Source organism: Callorhinchus milii, unplaced genomic scaffold (assembly GCF_018977255.1).
Source record: "Callorhinchus milii isolate IMCB2004 unplaced genomic scaffold, IMCB_Cmil_1.0 Scaffold25, whole genome shotgun sequence".
NCBI lineage: Eukaryota > Metazoa > Chordata > Chondrichthyes > Chimaeriformes > Callorhinchidae > Callorhinchus > Callorhinchus milii.
This window is the reverse complement of record NW_024704766.1, coordinates 5,130,987-5,149,875: the sequence shown is the minus strand read 5'-3', so window position 1 is coordinate 5,149,875 and position 18,889 is coordinate 5,130,987. Positions and strand designations below refer to the sequence as shown.

Genomic DNA, 18,889 nt, shown 5'->3' with positions numbered 1-18,889 from the left:
TCTGACGCTGGAGGCCATGAACATCTGCGACTTCAGGAGTCGGCATTTCCAGCCGAGCTTCAGCATCCTCACCCCGGCAAACTGCCTCGGCGGGCAAAAGCAACGACATTTTGAGAAAATTGGTGTCAAATAATAATAAAAATGATAATCCTTAACCAAATTATTATTAATGGATACTTAGAAAGCCCCAGTAAGCGTTGACGAGAGGGTGACTAAACCCACAGTCACCCTGAGGGTGGATTTCACAATTGAGGTAATACCCACTGAAGGTTTGGCATTGGTTGTGGAGATGGATTAACCAATAAATCAACTAAACCATGGTTTACTTTAGAGCCCGAGAGGGGAGGGGATCCCGGTTATGGATAACAATTATCACAACCAGCGCATAAAAATAATAATCCTTGAATTTCGGTATGGCACTTTTAACAGCCTTATCACGCTATCAAGTCTTTGAGGTATCTCAAAGAGCTTCACAGAACATGCTGAATGCACTATTTGTGGGCAAAACACAGCAGCCAGTTGGGCACAAACAGTGGATTGAGTGACCAATATGTTTTAAAGGTAATGCAACCCCTGCCAATCAACTAACAACTGGGTCCTTACTGCTGGGTAAACGGGCATGCGGAAATTTGCCCAACATTTTGCCCTATTGGGAATCGAACCCAGGTCTCCCGCTTGCTCTGACCACTGAGCTACAGGGCTACACATGGAGATTGGTAGTGGCAGAGGTGATGGGGGGGGGGTGTTTAGGTGTACGTATGGCACCTTTACCCCCCACGATGTCTCACCTCCCGCCCGTCGTGCCCTTTGAAAGATGGAAATTTCTCTGCCTCCCCACCCACTCTCCCTTGTCCCAGCCAACAATCCTCCGTATGAATTTATAATTCACCGAGCGGCCGGATGTTTAGTAATAATAATAATAATAATCCTTGCATTTGATATAGCGCTTTTCAAGTCGGGAGGACGTCCCAAAGCGCTTCACAGAATATACTGTAAAGTGAGTTGACTGTATATTTGTGGGTGAACGTGGCAGCCAATTGCGCACAGCAATGTCCCACAAACAGTCGTAGATTGAAAATGACCAATTTATTATTGTTTTTGTTTTTTTGGAGGATTATTATTAGGCTCTGTGTGGAGTAAGGAAACTTGCCCGAGGTTTCGCCCTCTGCCTGGAATTGAACTCAGGTCTCTCGCTTGCAAAGCGAGTGCTCTAACCACTGAGCTACAGGACTCCACAAATGGAGTATTTATTATTGTGCACAAAAAAGGCTGCTGAGCCTGACGGGGCATTAGATGAGCAGAGTGCGTGCTCGGGGAGGGTGGTGGGGGCACGTTTGCATCCTCCATAACCAGTCAGTCAAACAGAAGCTAGAGATAGTAATAGTAATGCTTGCATTGTATATAGTGCGTTATCATGTTTTCGAGACGTCTCTAATCCCTTCACAGAATATACCGTAAAGTATAGTGACCATATTTTGTGGGTGAAAAGCAGCAGCAGCTAATGCCACACAAGAGTGTCCCACAAACACCATCCCTCGTGGATTGAGTCACCAAATGTTTACCAAATGGTTTATTAACACGGGAAGAGCAATCCGACCTTCGACTTAAACAACCGGATGACTATTTACTGCCTGGGATTTCACCCAGCCCAGGAATTAAACCGAGGTCTCTTGCAAGGCGAGCAATCTAACCACTCTTAACAGGACTCCACGACAGTAGAGGAGCTCCCAGTCATTTGCCAACACAATCAGTTGCTCACCTCTGGTGTCTTTGGTGGAAGCTTGCCTGTTCTAGCGTGTTCAGCACATTTCCCCCTGCACCTTCTTCTCTCACTCTGGCTGCTCTACGGAAGCACTTTTGCTTTCGTCAACTCCAATCTCTCATCGAGGCAGGTAAATGGGTGTGTGTTGGGCAGGTAGGGCAAACTTACTGATTCCAACCTCAACATCCGTCATCAAAAACAATCTGCATTCATTCAAACAACCAGAATATTCAAGTCAAAAGTAGTTTTCACAGTCAAAGCACTCGTCCATGATTTCGTCACCTCCCAAATTAACTTTTGAAATGCCCTCTTCGCCGACCTCTCCAGCTCTGCCGTGCACAGGATCCAGTTGATCCAAACCTTTGCCGCCCACATATTCTCCCGTACTAAACTCCGTACCTGCGTTACCAGACGGGCTCCATAACGCCAAGCAGATCAATTTCAAGATCCTCACAGTAGTTTCCAAAACCCTTCACGCCTTGGCACCTCCCTGCCTCTCCGACCTGCTTACTCCCCAACCCACTACCCGCTGCTTCCGCTTAACTGGCTCCAGCCTCCTGCAGGTCCCTCGTGCCCTCCGTTCCACCATTTTTCCAGCGCCTTGAGATGTCCTCCTGCTGTGAAAGGCGCTATCCACGTGTAATTTTTTGTTTGTTGGCGGCTGTGCTTCCAGCCACTATGCTCCGAAAATCTGGAACAATCTTCCTCTATTCCGCTGCCTTTCCCCTTCCTTCCCCATTTTCAGGTCGCGCCTGAACACCTTCCTATTCGACCGTGCGGTCACCTCCCACCGACTCAGCGTCGTGCTCCGCCACTGTTAAGCGCTCTGGCCTGCGTGAGGGGTGCAAGTTGTTGTTGCTTTAAACCCATTTGCTCATAGTGGTGGTTGGGGGGGTGGGGGGGGGGGGGAGTAAGGAAATATATCCGTGAGAGGGAGGATTGTTGGCTGGGACACGGGGATAAATCCTTCACAACAGACCAAGTCGGGCACAAGTAGTGGGAAGCTCAGTGTAAAAGTCTCACCCAAAGGACGGCGCCTCCGACAATGCAGTGCTCCCCCCACACCCCATTTGAGCACTGTGCTCGAGGGTCAGCCTGGGCTGAGAGCTCCAGGTGGGACTTGAACCCACGATCCCACCCCATCCTCCTCCGGGCCCCTGAAGGTCGCAGAGAGACGCTGAATAAAAAAAAAATCAGTACGTGGTATCTCCTGGCTTTGCGACTTCCTGTTGCGAAAAGCAGCAGCAAGAAGAAAAGGAATCGAGAGAGACAGAAAAATGCTGAGACTGTAAAAATATAAATTAATCCGAGAGGCTTTAGGCAGCACAGCCCAGCCCTCAGCCAGAGGGCGTATCAACTCCAAAATTACTGTGCCTCGTCTAATGCAAATGAAAGGGAATTAAATAGGATTCATGCGTGGAGGAAGGCTCAAAAAGTCTTGCGAGTTTGGGGGTTTTGTGGGGGTTTTAGCGAGTGAGCACTTACCTCCCTCAGGGCTGCATGAACCTAATGTCCTCTGCGCTGGTCACTTGACAAACAAGCCTGCCCCAGTTTCAGCCTATCTCTGCGGCTATTTTAAACTGGATGCTGTGAAGATATTTTGGGGGAGGTGATTTCCTCTCTCTCTCTCTCTCTCTCTTTCTCTTTCTCGTTTTCTAGTTTCTAAATGCTAAGCGCTGAAGCAAGGGCAAAATTTATCCGCAGACTGCGCCGTCGAGAAAGAGAAGAGACGCACGATCAGACAGAGAAGTCGCATTTTTGGAGCACAGAATAATATAACATCCTTGCTTTTGAGACGGCGCATTATCACATTATATTGAGACGTCTCAAGAAAGCTTCGCAGGACATACTGTAAAGTGAATCGACTGTGTATTTTGTGGCTGTTTTGCCCACGGCGTATACATCCCTAATGCTAAATGACTCACTATTTTCCATGATCTCTGGGCAGGTCTAGTCACTACTGTGCTTCCATAGGAAGCGAACACAGGTGCTAATTTTCTCAAACACGAACACATGCACACACACCCTCCGCACCCACACCCCCCACACACACAGACACACGCACAAACACACATCTTGGGAGTATTAAGCTTCCATCCGGCCATGCACTGAACGGGAGCTGAGTTTAACATCTCAACTGAAGGACGGAGCCTCAAACGATGCATTGCTCCCCCCAACACTGCGCCAGCAGCAGTGAGCATTGGGAGGGTTGACCATGTAGTTACGGGACGGTCCCAGCCCTTACTTGACGCTCAGTTTTCAGTTATTAATTTCCCCCCCAAAGTCAGGATCAGCCGGGATAACACGTGGAACCTCAACACTTTTCACTCCCAATTTCCAAGTCCTTACCTCGTCCTGTCCTGATCTCCGGGCAGGACGATGGCTGCATCACGTGGACGGAGCAATGACCCTCATGCTTTGGGTCGTGCTGACGTCCGTTGACCCACACAAACACGGAACTGTGAGAGAGGATGTCTGCCCACTCTCTGTACAGATCTCCCAACAACCACCCCCCCAACCTCGCATACACACACACGTGGCACGCTCACACGCACACACTTGTGCAGGTGGTTTCCACGCACAATCACAACCAGTTCTGAACTGAACGCGATACAGTTGCTGATGTGGAGATGGTTTGGGTTCAGGAGCCCCCTCTCATGGCTTGTTGGCCAAACCCTTGCCCCTTACTCTCTAATTCACAAGATTCCACATCCAAACAAACATGTCTCTGTACTTGTCTACGCTCGGTCTCTCTCTATCTACCCCTCCCCATCCACCAAACACACACACACACACACACACACACACACACTGGAGCTCTCTATTCTAATCCCATTCCACTGCTCTCTTCCCCATCGTGTCTGTGCTGGCACTTGCTCCCCCACTGGAGCTCTGTGTTTAATTCACTGCTTAATCTGATGGAACAGCTGCGATGGGCTGAATTGTTGTTTTTGGAGGGATTCTTAGCCGCCGAAAAGCGTTTAACCAATTGACTAATAACTGGGTTCCTACTTACTGCTAGGGAAACAGAGGCGTTTGGAGTAAGGAAATTTGCCTAAGGTTTTGCCCTGCCAGACATCGAACCCGGGTCCTCTCGCTTACAAGGCTAAGCCACAGCCCCTTCCCTGGCAGCACCTTCACTGAAAGGGTTAAAGAAGACAGCGACACACAAGTCAGGGCGACGGTTCATGTTTCCACTTTTATTTTAAAAATCCCGGGTAAAACACGTCACATTGTCCGGGCAACGCGATCACCAGGACATCACCAAAGGCCACGGGTTTGTAAATGCCACATCGAAGGGCAGACAGCACGAACCGGGTAAACTCCTTTACCATAATATAATTACCCCCTTTCCTCCCTCCCTCCCCCCCTCCCCCACCCCATGACGGGGTTATGTCCCCTCCAATAGCACCCACAAGGTGAGGAGTTTGGGGTTCAAGGCTTTGCCTTGAGAGAATTCTGATCATCATTCCTCCTGGACTGTAGAGTTAGCACTAGGCGGTGCTCATGAGTCTCACGTATGTGCTAAGCTCATGATCTGTTTGCCGGTGTGGGTGGGTGGGGCGGGGCGAAGGTTGTGGGGCAAGTTTGGGGCATGTGATGTGTAAATTAGCACAAGGCACGGGACTGAATAATCCTTGCATTTAATACCACACCCCCTGCCCGCCATGTCACGTCAGAACATCGCGCTAATAGTGTGTGGTGAGCAAATCGACAGACAGTCTGGAGGGCGGGGAATCGAGCCTTGATTTAAAAGCCTTAATTACAAAATTAATGGGGGAAAAAAATCACTCGCACCACTTAAAAAAATGGCAGCAGCTATTCATCCAGCACTGGACTGAACTGGGTGACGGGAGAAACTATTTTTATTAAGTTTGGGGCGAGGGCGTCAAGAACCAACTGGTGACCGAGAATTGGATACCGAAGGGAGTGTGTGTGTGTGTAGTGTATTTGGGTGGGTGAGGTGGGGGGGTTTGGGGGTGTGACATTCCTGTACCTTGTGCTAAATATCACATCTCAAGACAGAACGCGGAAGGGACGAGGCAGGTGGTGGTGGTGGGGTGGAGGGAAAGAGGGCGAGCGATGTCACCCGGTTTTGGGTTCAAACCCACTTTTTTCCGCTTCGATAAATATATAAAAAGTTAACCTTTAAAACTATCTCCTCTCACCCACTCCTCCCTCCCTCCCTCCCTCCCCCCAAACCATGATGTAAATTTACAAGGTGTCAAGGCGTTAAGCTATTATGAATAGTTCTGGTATTATTTTAGTAATTTTTTTGTCGTTTTCACGTATATAAAAAGAATTTTTTTTTTTTTAGTCGTCCAAATGCCCCCCAGCGCGGAGACTCAGGTACAAAAACCGGTTAATAAAACTCTCTCTCTCTATATAAAGTACAATGCAAATAAGTAACACTGTTCCAGCTCATACGAAAGATTCAGATTCCCTGATTTCACAGAGGGTTTAAGTCGGGTTCGAAACCCAACACAACAGCAACGACAACACACATTAATGTAAAATAACTTTACGGCTCTGTAAAAAAAAGCACTATAATGGGTCTGAAATCCACTTTATCTTACCTTGTCCATTACCCCCCCGCGCATACCCGACCAACAAGAATTTGAGTGTTAAAAACTCTGTTCAACGCCACTCCCCCCCCCCCCCCCACCCCACCCCCACACGCACTGAGTTTAACGCACTCATTAAACCTGCACAGGGAGCTCGACTCGAGCTGTGAAAACAGGCGCACACGCTTGTGTTCATGCGCATCGCTGATTTACGCCACGGGAGCAGTTTGCGTTTTAATAACATCAATAATAATCCTTGCATTTGATATGGCGCCTTATCACGTCCTTGAGATGTCTGAAAGCGCTTCACAGGATATACTGTAAAGTGAATCGGCTGTATATTTTGTGGGGCACACGCGGAAGCCAAAAATTGCGCACAGCAGCGCTCCACAAACAGCCGTGGATTGAGTGACCAATTTACTACAGTATTATTACCGCTGGAAAGCGATCCGTTAATTGACTAACAACCGGGTTCCTACTTACTGCTGGGCAAACAGAGCCGTGTGGAGTAAGGAAACTTGCGCAAGGTTTTGTCCTCCCCAGGAATCGAACCCGGGTCCTCTCGCCTGCGGGGCGAGAGCTCTAACCACTGAGCTACAGGACTCTACATTAATTACTTAACAATGAGCTTGGAGGCAGATATCGAATGAATTTACACGAACGCAAGTGCGCGGGGCGAACCTCACATTGCGCGTGGTGATCGTCCCACGCGTAAATATCACGTCAGGCGTGTAAATATCATGTCACGTGTTGGAATACTTACGGACAGGAGCACCAAGGTCAACGTTGCGTGTGGAAAGCTGGCGACAGAACAAGCAAACTCCAAACTCTCCTGACCCCAATCGTTCTTAAAACAATTCCCCCGACAGACACCCCACTTCCCTGAAAACACAGAGACTCATCAATCGATGCATTTGATTTCACCCCCTGCCCCCACCCAGCCACAGAATTACAAGGCACATAGAGAGATGGGAGGGGGGGTGGAGGCTGGCACAAAGAGGGAGAGAGGGAGGGATGGTGTGGCACAGAGAAGGGGGGAGGCGGGGGGGAAATTGAGTTGGCTTCAACGTTGATCTCTCCACATCCCACTTGTTCGCACGGAGGAATGAAACATCATCAGCTTCCAGTTACGACAGACTCTGCCCTCTCCCCCTCCTCCCCTACGGCTCTTGTCAAGTTGCGTACGGAATATTCCATCACCGCCACCACCTGTCACTGTTCCACTTTTCCGGGGAAGGAATGAACGAATCTCCATCCCCTCCTGTTGACTTTCCGAACATTTGCTCGTTCCTCTCCGGTCTCACCGAGGAAACTATTGTGTTCTTTTCTTTCGGTTTTTGGCAGAGTTTTTTTTCCATCCCTTTTTGTTTTGCATCGATGAAAACAAGAGTTTTTTTTCTCCAATATATATATATATATATAAAAAGAGAAACGGGGAAAGTTGTGTGTGTGTGTGTATGTGTGTGTGTGTATGTGGTGGAGGGTAGAGGGTGTGGATGGATGGGGGTGAGGGAGAGAGAGAAAGGCTTTTTTTGTTTCGTCATCACAAGGCTTTCCTGGGAGAATTCTCTCCAAATTCCTTCCTTCGTCCCACGTCGTTTAGTCTCTCAGTCTTGAGGACAGAGTTTTCAGGAGAAAGAGAGAGTCAGACACACACACTTAGAGAGAGGCTTCCAGTCCGTGTGTGTCTCCGATGTAGGACAGAGCAGGTGAGTTCGAACAATCCGAGAGAGAGAGCGAGACTGGGTATGGGGGGTTGTGGTGTGTGTGTCTGTGTGTGTGGGGGGGGAGGTGGTGGGGGAAGAAAAAGGAGGAGAGTTTGGGGTCCCCCAGTCTCTCAGCTCATGAACTGTGTGTAGCCCTCCGCCCCCGTCACGATGACGTCCATCCAGATACGCATGGCCTCTGGCGTGGGGGCCACCATGAAGTACAGACGGTCGTGAGTTTTCACACAGAAGGTGAGCGCAGGATTCGGGCTCTGCAAACCAACAGCAACACCGTCAATTACCAGCAGAGTCGTCACAGGAGCACACGCCCCACCTCACGTCACGCCCCAAGCCACGGGGAGAACACGCCCCAAGCCACGGGGAGAACACGCCTCACACATGGGACTCATGGTATTGGGGGGCGGGGGAGGGAGGAGGTGTTCTTTATCTGAAGAGTTTTGAAGACAGAAAACCAGAACCACAGGGGAGAAGTGTTTCTCGCCCACGAGCTGTTAGGGTCTGGAACGCACTGCACTGCACTGCCTGATCCGGGGGTGGAAGCACAATCGATAGTAGCTTTCAAAAGGGAATTTGACAGGGACTTGAGAAGGAAAAATTTGCAGGGCAATGGGGTAAGAGCGCGGTGGGGAGCGGGACTAGTCGGTAGCTCTTTCAAAGAACACGCCCGGCACACGCACAATGGGCCGAATGGCCTCCTTCCGTGCTGTGAGATTCTATGATTCTAGGAGGAGGTACGACGGCAACTTGTGTTTATACGATGCTTATTCACGGAGGGACACTTTGGCAAAGCGGTGCAAGGAGGGGGTCTGGGCTGTCACGGTGGAGCGGTGAGGGTTAATTTTGAGAGGTGGGGGGTGGGGGGGGAAGAGGAGTGCAACTCCTCACCTTCGAGGCGCTCCTGAGATGATCGTAATAAACCTCCTCGATAGCCTGGAAGTAAATCACTCCCTTTAGCTTAATCTCGTGTTTATCTGGAGAGGAAGCAGATAGACTCCAGTTAGAAACTAAACACCGATGCCTGCAGCTGATGTAAATCATCCTCAAGTCAGACCCCAGAACCCACCTCCCCGTGATGTAGTGACTGTGCGCTTGTCGGTTATAAGCAGCCTCACAGTGACCAGCTTCCCTGGGGAGGGTGTGTGTGCATCGGGGGGAGAAATATATCAAATTTGATATATCACGTCATTGAGATGTCTCAAAGCGCTTCACAGGATACACTGTAAAGTGTAGTGACTGTGTATTTTGTGGGCGAAACTCGGCAGCCAATTGCGCACAGCAGCGTCCCACAAACAGTCGTGGGTTGAGCGACCAAATTACTGTTATTTATTTATTGCGAGGGATTATTACCCCCGGAAAAGCGATCCACCAATTGGCTGACACGTGGGTTCCCGCTTACTGCTGGGTAAACAGAGGCAGGGCCGTTCGTGCGTGTGCGTGTGCGTGTGCGTGGAGTAAGGAACCTTGCCTAAAGTTTTGCCCTGCCAAGAAATTAAACCCGGACCTCCGCTTGCGAGGCGAGCGCTCTCACAACTACGCTACAGTACACCCGGGCGGAAAAAAAACAACCCAAACGCATCTCACCGGCAAAGTAAGTTAATGTGCGTTTCATTCTGTCGAACACGAACCAGCGTCTGCGCCAGGATTTGATTTTGCCGCCCATTTTGGTCAGGTGTCCCTTACACATCCTCTCGGTCAGGCTGACCTGGTAGCAGGTCTCCAGGTTGTGTCCGCACGACTCAATGTGTGACCGCAGGTCGAAGTCCTCTTTCCGTATGGGCAGGTAGCGGGTCAGAGGTCGGGCCTGGAACCCATTCACAGCAATAATGTTTTTATTCACCCACAAAATATACAGTCAAATTCACTTTACAGCCCATCTTGTGAAGTCGTGGTGGCTTCTGATCGTCGTCTCGCCGGATCGCAAGCGACTGGGTGTCTCAATAATAATAATAATAATATTAGTAATAATCCTTGAATTTGAAGCAGCGCTTCATCACGTCTCCGCGATGTCTCAAATCGCTTCATAGGATATCCGTAAAGTGAATTGACTGTGCATTTTGTGAGCAAATGTAGTAAGTGACCCAAGGTGACCCCCTTTACAAATTGCTACACCCCACCAGCTGGGGCTTAACACCCCTCACCACTCCCCGCTCTACCCCCCAACCCCCGCCCTACCCCCTGCCCAGCCAACACGTACCTGGGAGAAGTTTTTCTCTCTCATCTTCACCTCTCTGTCCACCAGCTGCTGCCTGTGCACCGTCTCCTCCTGAAGCCGCTTCTCCAGTTCCTCCCGTCGCTTCCTCTCCTCCTCAAAGGCGTGACGCCGGAACTCCATCTCCCGCTCCTGGTGGGGAGGGGGCGAGGGAAGAGTTGGGGTGGGGGAGAGAAAGGAAACATTCGATCTTCAGGAACAGCACTCAGCAACCCACAAGAAGATATCCCAATATCCCGTCCGACCACGCCCTCTGTCCTGGGTGTTGGAATGGTTTCCCCCCCTCACCCACCCATCACCCTGTTTCCTGGTCTCGCTCAGGACATCCCACCCAGCCCTCCGAGCTCTGGTTTGTGGCAGCGACTGAGCCCCCGCCCCCCACCCCCCGCAGCCCCATCCCTTCCAGGAGGAGACCTACCCGTGTCTCCAGCAAACGAGCTTTCTCTGCCTGCGCCTCTTTCAGCAACTTCTCCATCTCCTCAATCTTCGTCACGTCAACACCACTGGCACTGAGAGAGGGAATGAGAGGGGAGGTGGGGAGAGAGGGAACGAGGGTGTGGGTGGGGGGAAGAAGGGGAATGAGAGGCGGCGGGGGGGGGGGGAGAGAGAAGGAGGGAGAGAGATGGGACGAGGGGGGTGGGGGAGAGAGAGGAAACGACACCAAATTATATTCGTATCGCACCATTCACATCTGGAGGACATCCCTAAGCCCTGGGACGGGAAGGCGAGCCAGGGAGAGGGGGGGAGCGAGACAAAGAGAGAGGGAGAGAGAGAGAGAGAGAGAGAGAGAGGGGGCGAGAGTGAGACAGAGAGAGGAGGGGGGGGGGCGGCGAGTGAGACAGAGAGAGAGTGGGGTGGAGCGAATGGCCGCCTCCTGTTCCTATGCTATATCAAATGCAAGGATTATTATTATTATACGCACTGAAGCCATTTCAGTCACAAAAGGGTTAAGAACTGCCAGGAACGGCGCTGTGGCGGAGGGGGTAAAGTTCACCCAGTGCCAGGCACATGCGCCCCCCACCCCGGGGCATGTGGAGATGGTGGGAGGGAGGCAGCGGCACACTGATCCCAACCAACAGCCTTTACATAAGACTGACACACACACACAGACAGTGTTATATATATATATATATACACACACACACATACATACATACACAGTGTTATATATACACACTCACACACACAGACAGTGATATATATACACACTCACACACACAGACAGTGATATATATACACACTCACACACACACAGACAGTGTTATATATATACGCACACACACATGTACACACACACAGACAGTGTTATATATATATATATATATACACACACACATACACACACACACAGTGTTATATATACACACTCACACACACACAGACAGTGTTATATATATACGCACACACACATATACACACACACACACAGACAGTGTTACATATATACGCACACACACACACAGACAGTGTATATACACACCCAGGCAGTGTTATACACACACAATCACACACGCACACAGGCAGTGTTTTATACACACACACACAGGCAGTGTTTTATACACACACACACAGGCAGTGTTTTATACACACACACACAGGCAGTGTTTTATACACACACACACAGGCAGTGTTTTACACACACACACACAGTGTTATACACACGCGCGCGCGCAGACAGTGGCGAAGTTATACACGTATACAGAATTACTCAATCACACACACACCCTGTCCTCACGCCCCGACCTCTCACCTGCCCCACTTGCTGTAGCCGCCTGGAGTGGCCATGGCTCTGAGCCGAGACCCCCGAACTTCAGACAGTGATTACACAGACACCGCGTGGCCTGTTCCTCGCCAGGACAGCGAGGGGTCAGGTTACCGTGAGCCCGGCGCAGTCTGACTGAGTCACTCTCTCTCTCTCTCTCTCTCTCGGTCTCACTGTTTCGCTCTGTCTCTGCCCCTTTGGCAATGTTCAACGTGTGCAAACAAGGAACAAGTGTGGGAGTTGGGGAGAGGCTGGTGGTAAAACCTGGAGCACATCGTCTCCCACAGTCCCTACCCTCACCCTACGCCCGGCAAGGATTCAGCAATCTCTGCAGAGCCGTACGCCTCTCCCTTTCCCCCCAACCTCTCCCTGTCCCTGTCCCTCTCCACCCCCCAAAAAAAACATAAACAGGCAACTGCTGTGTAAATTCCTTCAAATCCCCGGCACCTCCGCACCTCACGGACCTGCTGACTGCCCCAACTCCGCTACCAACGGCTCTGGCCGGCCTCCTGTTTGTCCCTCGTGCCCTCCGTTCCACCATTGGCCGCCGCGCTTTCATCCCCTACGCCTCGAAAATCTGAGACGCTCTCCCTCAATCCCTCCGCCTTGCCACCTCCTTCCCCATCGTCAGGTCGCGCCCGAAGGCCTCCCTCTTTGACCGTGCCTACGGTCAGCTGCCCCCCTCCCTCTCGCTACCCCGCCTGAGCGTTCAGACCCCAGAGCAAGTTGTTGTTGTCGTCGTCGTCGGAGGAGCTCTGGGGTCTGAGATTTGCTAAGTTGGTGGAAAGGCAGGCCGGCTTGCGAGGGGTTAATGTGGAGGGTGTATATATTTCCGCGCCCTGGGGGAATGAGTCCCGCCTCAGCGACTGTGGCTTTGCCGTCGCGCTTCACAGTCTCGCCCCAGATACAAACTCAAACAACCTGACTTGGGGCGAGGGTTTTGTGAGCAGCCAGACATGCCTGGTTGCGGGGGGGGGGGGGGGTGGGGGGGAATGTCATAATAATCTCTGAGTTGGAATAATTCACCCATAATATCAGAGCATCTCAAAACTAAGACTTTCTCTCCCTCCCCTCTCCGCACTCCCCTCTAACGCGCTCTCCCCTCCCCTCTCCCATTCTCCCCTTCCTTCTCACTCTGCCTCGCTCTCTCACACGCTCTCTCTCACACACTCTCTCTCTCTCGCTCCCTCCCTCGTGACGGTTGGCAGGGTCGTCCGCCGAGCGCGAAAAACCATCTGTCGCGCCCACCTACAGAATAACAGTCACTACACTTCACGGCGAATCCTGCGAGGCGCTTCGAGACGCCTCGACGACGTGATAAAGGTGCCCGGCTCCATCAAGGTTTATCATCGTTCCTCAGACACGCGTGGCGCGGCCTCACCTGGACATGTTGTCGGGGGAACACGCCGAGTTGCCCGTGGAGATGCTGGTCTCCATGCTGTCCGAGCTCTCCAGGCTCAGCGTGTCGAAGGCGTGTTCCATGTCGCCGGCGTGTTGGGAGGGCGGGGGGTGGTGGTGGAGGATGCTGTGGTGGATGAGCTCCGGTGGGTGTGGGTGGAGGGCCTCCCACTGCGATTGTGCCTCCAGCGCCGCCTTCTGCTTCAGATCCGCCAATCGTCGCCTTTGCTCCTCAATCACCTGGTGTCCTGTGGGTGGGAGTGGGTCGGGGCAGGGGGTGGCACAGGGGGGGGTGGGGCAGGGGGTGGCACAGGGGGGGTGGGGTAGGGGGTGGCACAGGGGGTGGGGCAGGGGGTGGCACAGGGAGGGTGGGGCAGGGGGTGGCACGGGGGGCGCGGGACAAACGAGCACATTTACATAATTGGGTTGAGCTGCAAGTCAACAATGGCCGAGTGACTGACTGACCGACTCCGGCAAAATACCGCAGACGCCGGAAATCTGAAATGAACCCCAGACGCCGCTGGGAACACGCAGCAGGTCAGGCAGCATCTATGGAGAGAGGGAAGGTCATCCATCTGAAACGTTAACACGTTTCCCTCTCTCCATAGATGCTGCCTGACCTGCTGCGTGTTCCCAGCGGCGTCTGTTTTTGTTATGACCGACTGAGGGATCGACCAACAAACCGGGACCACCGATGTTCGTCTCTGCCCCCTCCCCTCCCCTCCCCCCGGATGCCAGGCTGATGCCCACCCAACCCCACCCACCCTCTCTGTACCTTTCTGCTGCAGAGCCAGCTGCCGTTTGGCTTCGATGTCCTGCAGTGTGGCCGCCAGTTTCCGTGGCAAACTCCCCGTGCCGTTCTGTGCCAGCGCCGAGCCCTGCGGCGAGAGAGGGAGTGAGGGAGTGAGCGAGTGAAGAGTGTGACAGAGGGAGTGAGTTAGTGGGAGTGAGAATGTGAGAGAGTGAGGGAGGGAGAAGAGAGGGAATAAGTGAGTTAAAGTGTGAGAGAGGGGGAGAGAGTGAGGGAGAGAGGGAGAGTGTGCAAGAGGGAGAGAGAGAGGGAGTGAGTGAGTGAGTGAGGAGGTGAGTGAGGAGGTGTGAGTGAGGAGGTGAGTGAGGAGGTGAGTGAGGAGGTGAGTGAGGAAGTGAGAGTCTCAGAGACAGGGAGTGAGAGAGTGAAAGTGTGAGAGAGGGAGTGAGTGAAAGTGTGAGAGAGGGAGTGAGTGAGAGAGAGAGAGGGAGGAAGTGAGAGTGTGGGAGAGCAGCCACAACCTTGTCAGAGAGAGGTCACGACAAACTCATCCCTCCCTCTACCCGTTTATTTATTATCCCCCCACCCCACGGCCCCAGTGTGAGTTTGCGGTGAGAGAATTGGGGGGGATTCGGTCTCCATCCTGGCTCTGGTCACCTCTGAGCTGAATGTATGGACGTCAGCAATTGTGCATCACAACATTAACCCTCCCTTCCCTCCCCTTCCGTCATCTTCCCCCCCCCCGCCCCCTCCCCACCTATGGTCACCAACCCCCTCTCTCCGGCTCGGTCTCGTGCTCTGGTACTGTCAAGCGCTCTGGGAGGCCGCCGTTGTCGTCAGGTTGAGGAACGGGTGGGTCCCAGTACAATTCCGGTTGCCCACAAAATACACAGTCACTCCAGTCAGTGTGTCGTGTGAAGCGCTTTGAGACGCCTCAACGACGTGATCAAATTACCTTGGCTGCCGCGTTGCGTCCGAGCGTGGAAGCAGTGAATGGGGACGAGGGAGCAGATCCAGTCTTCGTTCGAGGCAGAGTCCCACACCCCTCGCTCTCCAGTTTGGATCGGTAAACCTGGCCGGGGGGGGGGGGGGGGAAGAGAGAGTCAACAATCAAGCTATGATACATGACCCCCCGCAAAGGTGCAAAGTTGTGTCCCGTCCTGTTCTGTGTCCCTGAGCGTTAAACCTATTCAGAATCAAAACACTAATCGATCGGATTGATCTGGAACCACCCAAACATGAAGGGCTTTCCTTCTGTAGACGAAAGAGGCGAGGCGGACATTTTTGTAAAACAACAACAATAAATGACATTTGTATAGCACCTCTCACCAGTTGAGTTTGCAATGAGTTGGGGTTGAGTTGAATTGGGGTTAAGGTTCAGTTGGGTTGAATTGGGAGTCTGGAACAAGGCATAACAAGGTGTCACGTAAAGGATCGTGGGGTGAAAATCCCCCAAACTGGAGCCTATCTCTCTCCACCCACCCTCCACTGACCTCTACGGCCAAAAACAAGACACCAACATTTCTCTAACTGAACCCAGACCTTAAGCAAAATAATTGACACAGGTTGAGGATGGTTCAGGCTGGACAGCGGGTGGGGTGGGTTTGGGGTGTGAAGCAGGGGTGACTTTTACCTGTGAAGCCCTTCGTGTGGAGTGTGCTTTAGCTGGGAGAGGAGGAGGTGAAGAGGACGAGGCCTCAAAGCTAGCCATGATTTCCTGGTACCATCGCTCTAGCTCCTGTGTCGAGGTCAGTGTCCTATTGGACGGCGATGGCTGGTCACAGGCACGAAACGGGGAAAGGGAGGGAGAGGAAGAGAGAGAGAGAGAACACAACACCAATGGGATGGAGAGGAGTGAAAGAGACAGACAGACGGACGGAGGGAGACAGGGAGAGAGAGAAAAACCCATGCGCAAGGAGGGGGAGGGAAGCCAGAACAGAACAGAAGAGAAAAAAAAATATTATTCAAGGAAAAAGTGAATAAAAAAGATAATGTAAGTCAATGAATGTAAGTAAGAAAACTAACGTGTGACCCGAGTCTGGCTACAGACACCAGAATTTCAGAGACGGTGGAAGCAGAAAATGTCGATTCTTTCAAGAACAAATGAGATAGATTTCTGTTTCGAAATAATATCTGGGGATGCAATATATAGTTTGGGACACGACATGTCAGGCGACAGCCAGGATGGTGGGAAGGTGAACTGGATGGACCTTCGTCTAGCAAATTCTTACGTTCTTTTCCGGGACCGTGAGATAGATCTCTCGATTATTCAGTCACTGCATCAAGGTTTCTGTCAGTCAATGCTTTCAGACGCTCTCGCTCGCTCTGCCAACATTGCTGATCCGTTGTCTCCTCTCATGCTCTGGGACTTTTGCCACTCGCGAAATTCGGAGGTTTGCACCCCTTTCGTTTGGGCATTTTGAAACGTCGCAAATTTCATTCCATTTCACTCCCACATATTGCACCAGGTTGACAGTTTTTTTTTGTCTCTCTGAATAAAGTTCATCAATTTTATATAAAAATCCCAATTTATACCAAAGGACAAATCCGCTCGCTCGCTAACTCATTCCCCCACGAGAGCTCTCTGTTGTAATCCCATTCCCTGCTCTCTCCCATCATGTCTTTGATAGGGAGAGTACAGGGAACCCAAACCGGGACATCTCTAAACCTTGCCATTTTACTGTTAAAGTAAAATAAATTATGTAAAATTGGAGGATATATTTAGTTGGAAGGTCAGAGTATTTGAATTTGAAGTTGATGTTTACTGTGTAATAAGAAGGCAAGTGTTACAGTCAAGGCAAGCAATAGACAGGAGCTCTGTTCAACACTCACGTTAGCTCCCAGAGAATTCCTCCACACATCCCAAATTCAACCCAACCTCAACTGAATTTAACCCCAACTCCATCCCCAACCTAATTCAACTCAATCCCCAACCCAACTGCAATCCAACTCAACCCAACTCCAATTGAACCCCAACCCAACTCGACCCCAACACTGCAAATCTAAATGAATCCATCCTGAAAGCATCCCAATCTAACGCAACTCAACCCATCCAATACCACGTAGCTAAACTCAATCCAACCCCAATCCCAACGCAAACCCAATGGGTCAGTTTAACGGCAGTTGTTGGAGAAATGTCTCTTTGCTGGAGGGAGTTAATCAGAGTTGAAGGGGAGTTTTTGATCAGAGCTCCCAGATTCGGAAGAATCCTCGCACCACCTCGGTGCCAAGCTGTGAAGAGGAGGAAGGCTGGACGGCCAGGAAGCTCGGAGCGGGGAGAGACAGAGAGGCCGGGACCGGTCCCGGGGAAGCAGCGCAGATTCCCAACGAACTGCCATACATCTCCCTAAGCTGTCCCACCGTCACATACTCCTGGGCACAGCAAGCGGGAGACGGAGGGTGGTGAGAGAGAGGGTGGGGCAGCACGTGGGGGAAGGGGAAGAGCGGAAGGAAAAAGGTTGTTAGTAAAGTCAAAAGCTGAGAGAAAAGTTTCTGGAAACAGAAGTGTGAGGTTACACATCACTTCACCAGATAAGGAATAGATAGAAAAGAAGCCACAAGTCTCCTATCAGGGATATAATCAGAATCTGCTTCAACTCCCACCCCCCCCCCCCCCTTCCCCCCGCAGACCCGAACTGAGCTGCTCACTGAGCCTGAGGGAAAATCCCGCAGAGGCTAAAAGAGAAACCGATAATATTCCAGTGGCGACACCACAGTGAACGAAGGTCAATCAATACCCCACTATAGGCACGTCATGCACGGCAACATCTCAGGCGTTCACACACCCAGCTAACGGTACGTATAAAGCTACCAGCAAACAGGGCGGCCCGTGAGGGGGTGTGAGCGTGAGGTGGGGGGGCATGGAGTGACAGGCTGGCAGGGAGAGAGGGGGGAGAGCGTGGGGTGGGCGTAGTGACAGGCTGGCGGGGCGAGAGCGTGGGGTGGGCGTAGTGACAGGCTGGCGGGGCGAGAGCATGGGGTGGGGGGCACGGAGCCACAGGCTGGTGGGGTGAGAGGGGGAGAGCATGGGGTGGGTGTAGTGACAGGCTGACCGGGGCGAGAGGGGGGAGAATCACAGGGGCGGAGCATGAGAGCCACAGGCATGTTCTCAGATGCGTTGTCAGGCAGTGAGAGCAGGGAATGTGGCATGACTGAGGCGTGTGTGTGCATGAGCGTGTGTACCTCATTGGCAGGTGGGGGAGGCGGCACAGCAAGCGGGGGGGGTGGCAGTGCGGAGCTGTATATGTCGCTGTAGAACTTATAGACGTCAGCCAGCTTCATATACTCCTGCAAAATGAGAGCAAGGTGGGGAGAGAGCCAGCAAGCCAGTGAGGGAGAAAGAAAGACACACACAGGGGAGCGAGAGAGAGCGAGCGAGAGAGAGGGGGACACACACACACACACACACACAGGAGAGGGTGAGACACAGAGAGAGAGACACACAATAGGATGTGATAGAGAGACAGAAGGAGAATGAGATAGAGAAAGAGACAGACAGACAGACAGACAGACAGACAGACAGACAGACAGACAGACAGACAGACAGACAGACAGACAGACAGACAGACAGACAGACAGACAGACAGACAGATAAATGCACAAAGGAACGGTGGGATAGAGATAGAAAGAGTGAGAGACAGAGAAGAAGAGTGAATGGCAGGATAGAAAGAGTAGATGTTGAGCAGTTTAGTGGGGGGCGGGGGGAGCGGAAATCG

General features: G+C 51.8%; 1 protein-coding gene and 1 long non-coding RNA gene across 2 annotated transcripts; both read right to left on the bottom strand.

Annotated features, from left to right (window-relative positions):
• LOC121850806 lies at positions 1 to 3,325 on the bottom strand. The gene is made up of 3 exons (XR_006085780.1): positions 3,248 to 3,325; positions 1,760 to 1,965; positions 1 to 81 (listed from the first exon to the last, which is right to left on the bottom strand). It is a non-coding gene; the product is annotated as an uncharacterized LOC121850806 (long non-coding RNA).
• A 4,481-nt stretch (positions 3,326 to 7,806) lies between these two features.
• LOC121850778 (pleckstrin homology-like domain family B member 1) lies at positions 7,807 to 18,468 on the bottom strand. Its single transcript, XM_042343913.1, has 11 exons — positions 18,357 to 18,468; positions 17,394 to 17,546; positions 15,808 to 15,948; positions 15,130 to 15,246; positions 14,199 to 14,301; positions 13,407 to 13,671; positions 10,682 to 10,772; positions 10,249 to 10,395; positions 9,636 to 9,855; positions 8,940 to 9,025; positions 7,807 to 8,305 (listed from the first exon to the last, which is right to left on the bottom strand). The coding sequence occupies exons 1-11, from the start codon at positions 18,453 to 18,455 to the stop codon at positions 8,165 to 8,167; spliced, it is 1,563 nt and encodes a 520-aa protein (XP_042199847.1). The 5' UTR covers positions 18,456 to 18,468; the 3' UTR covers positions 7,807 to 8,164.
• Positions 18,469 to 18,889: the final 421 nt, after the last annotated feature.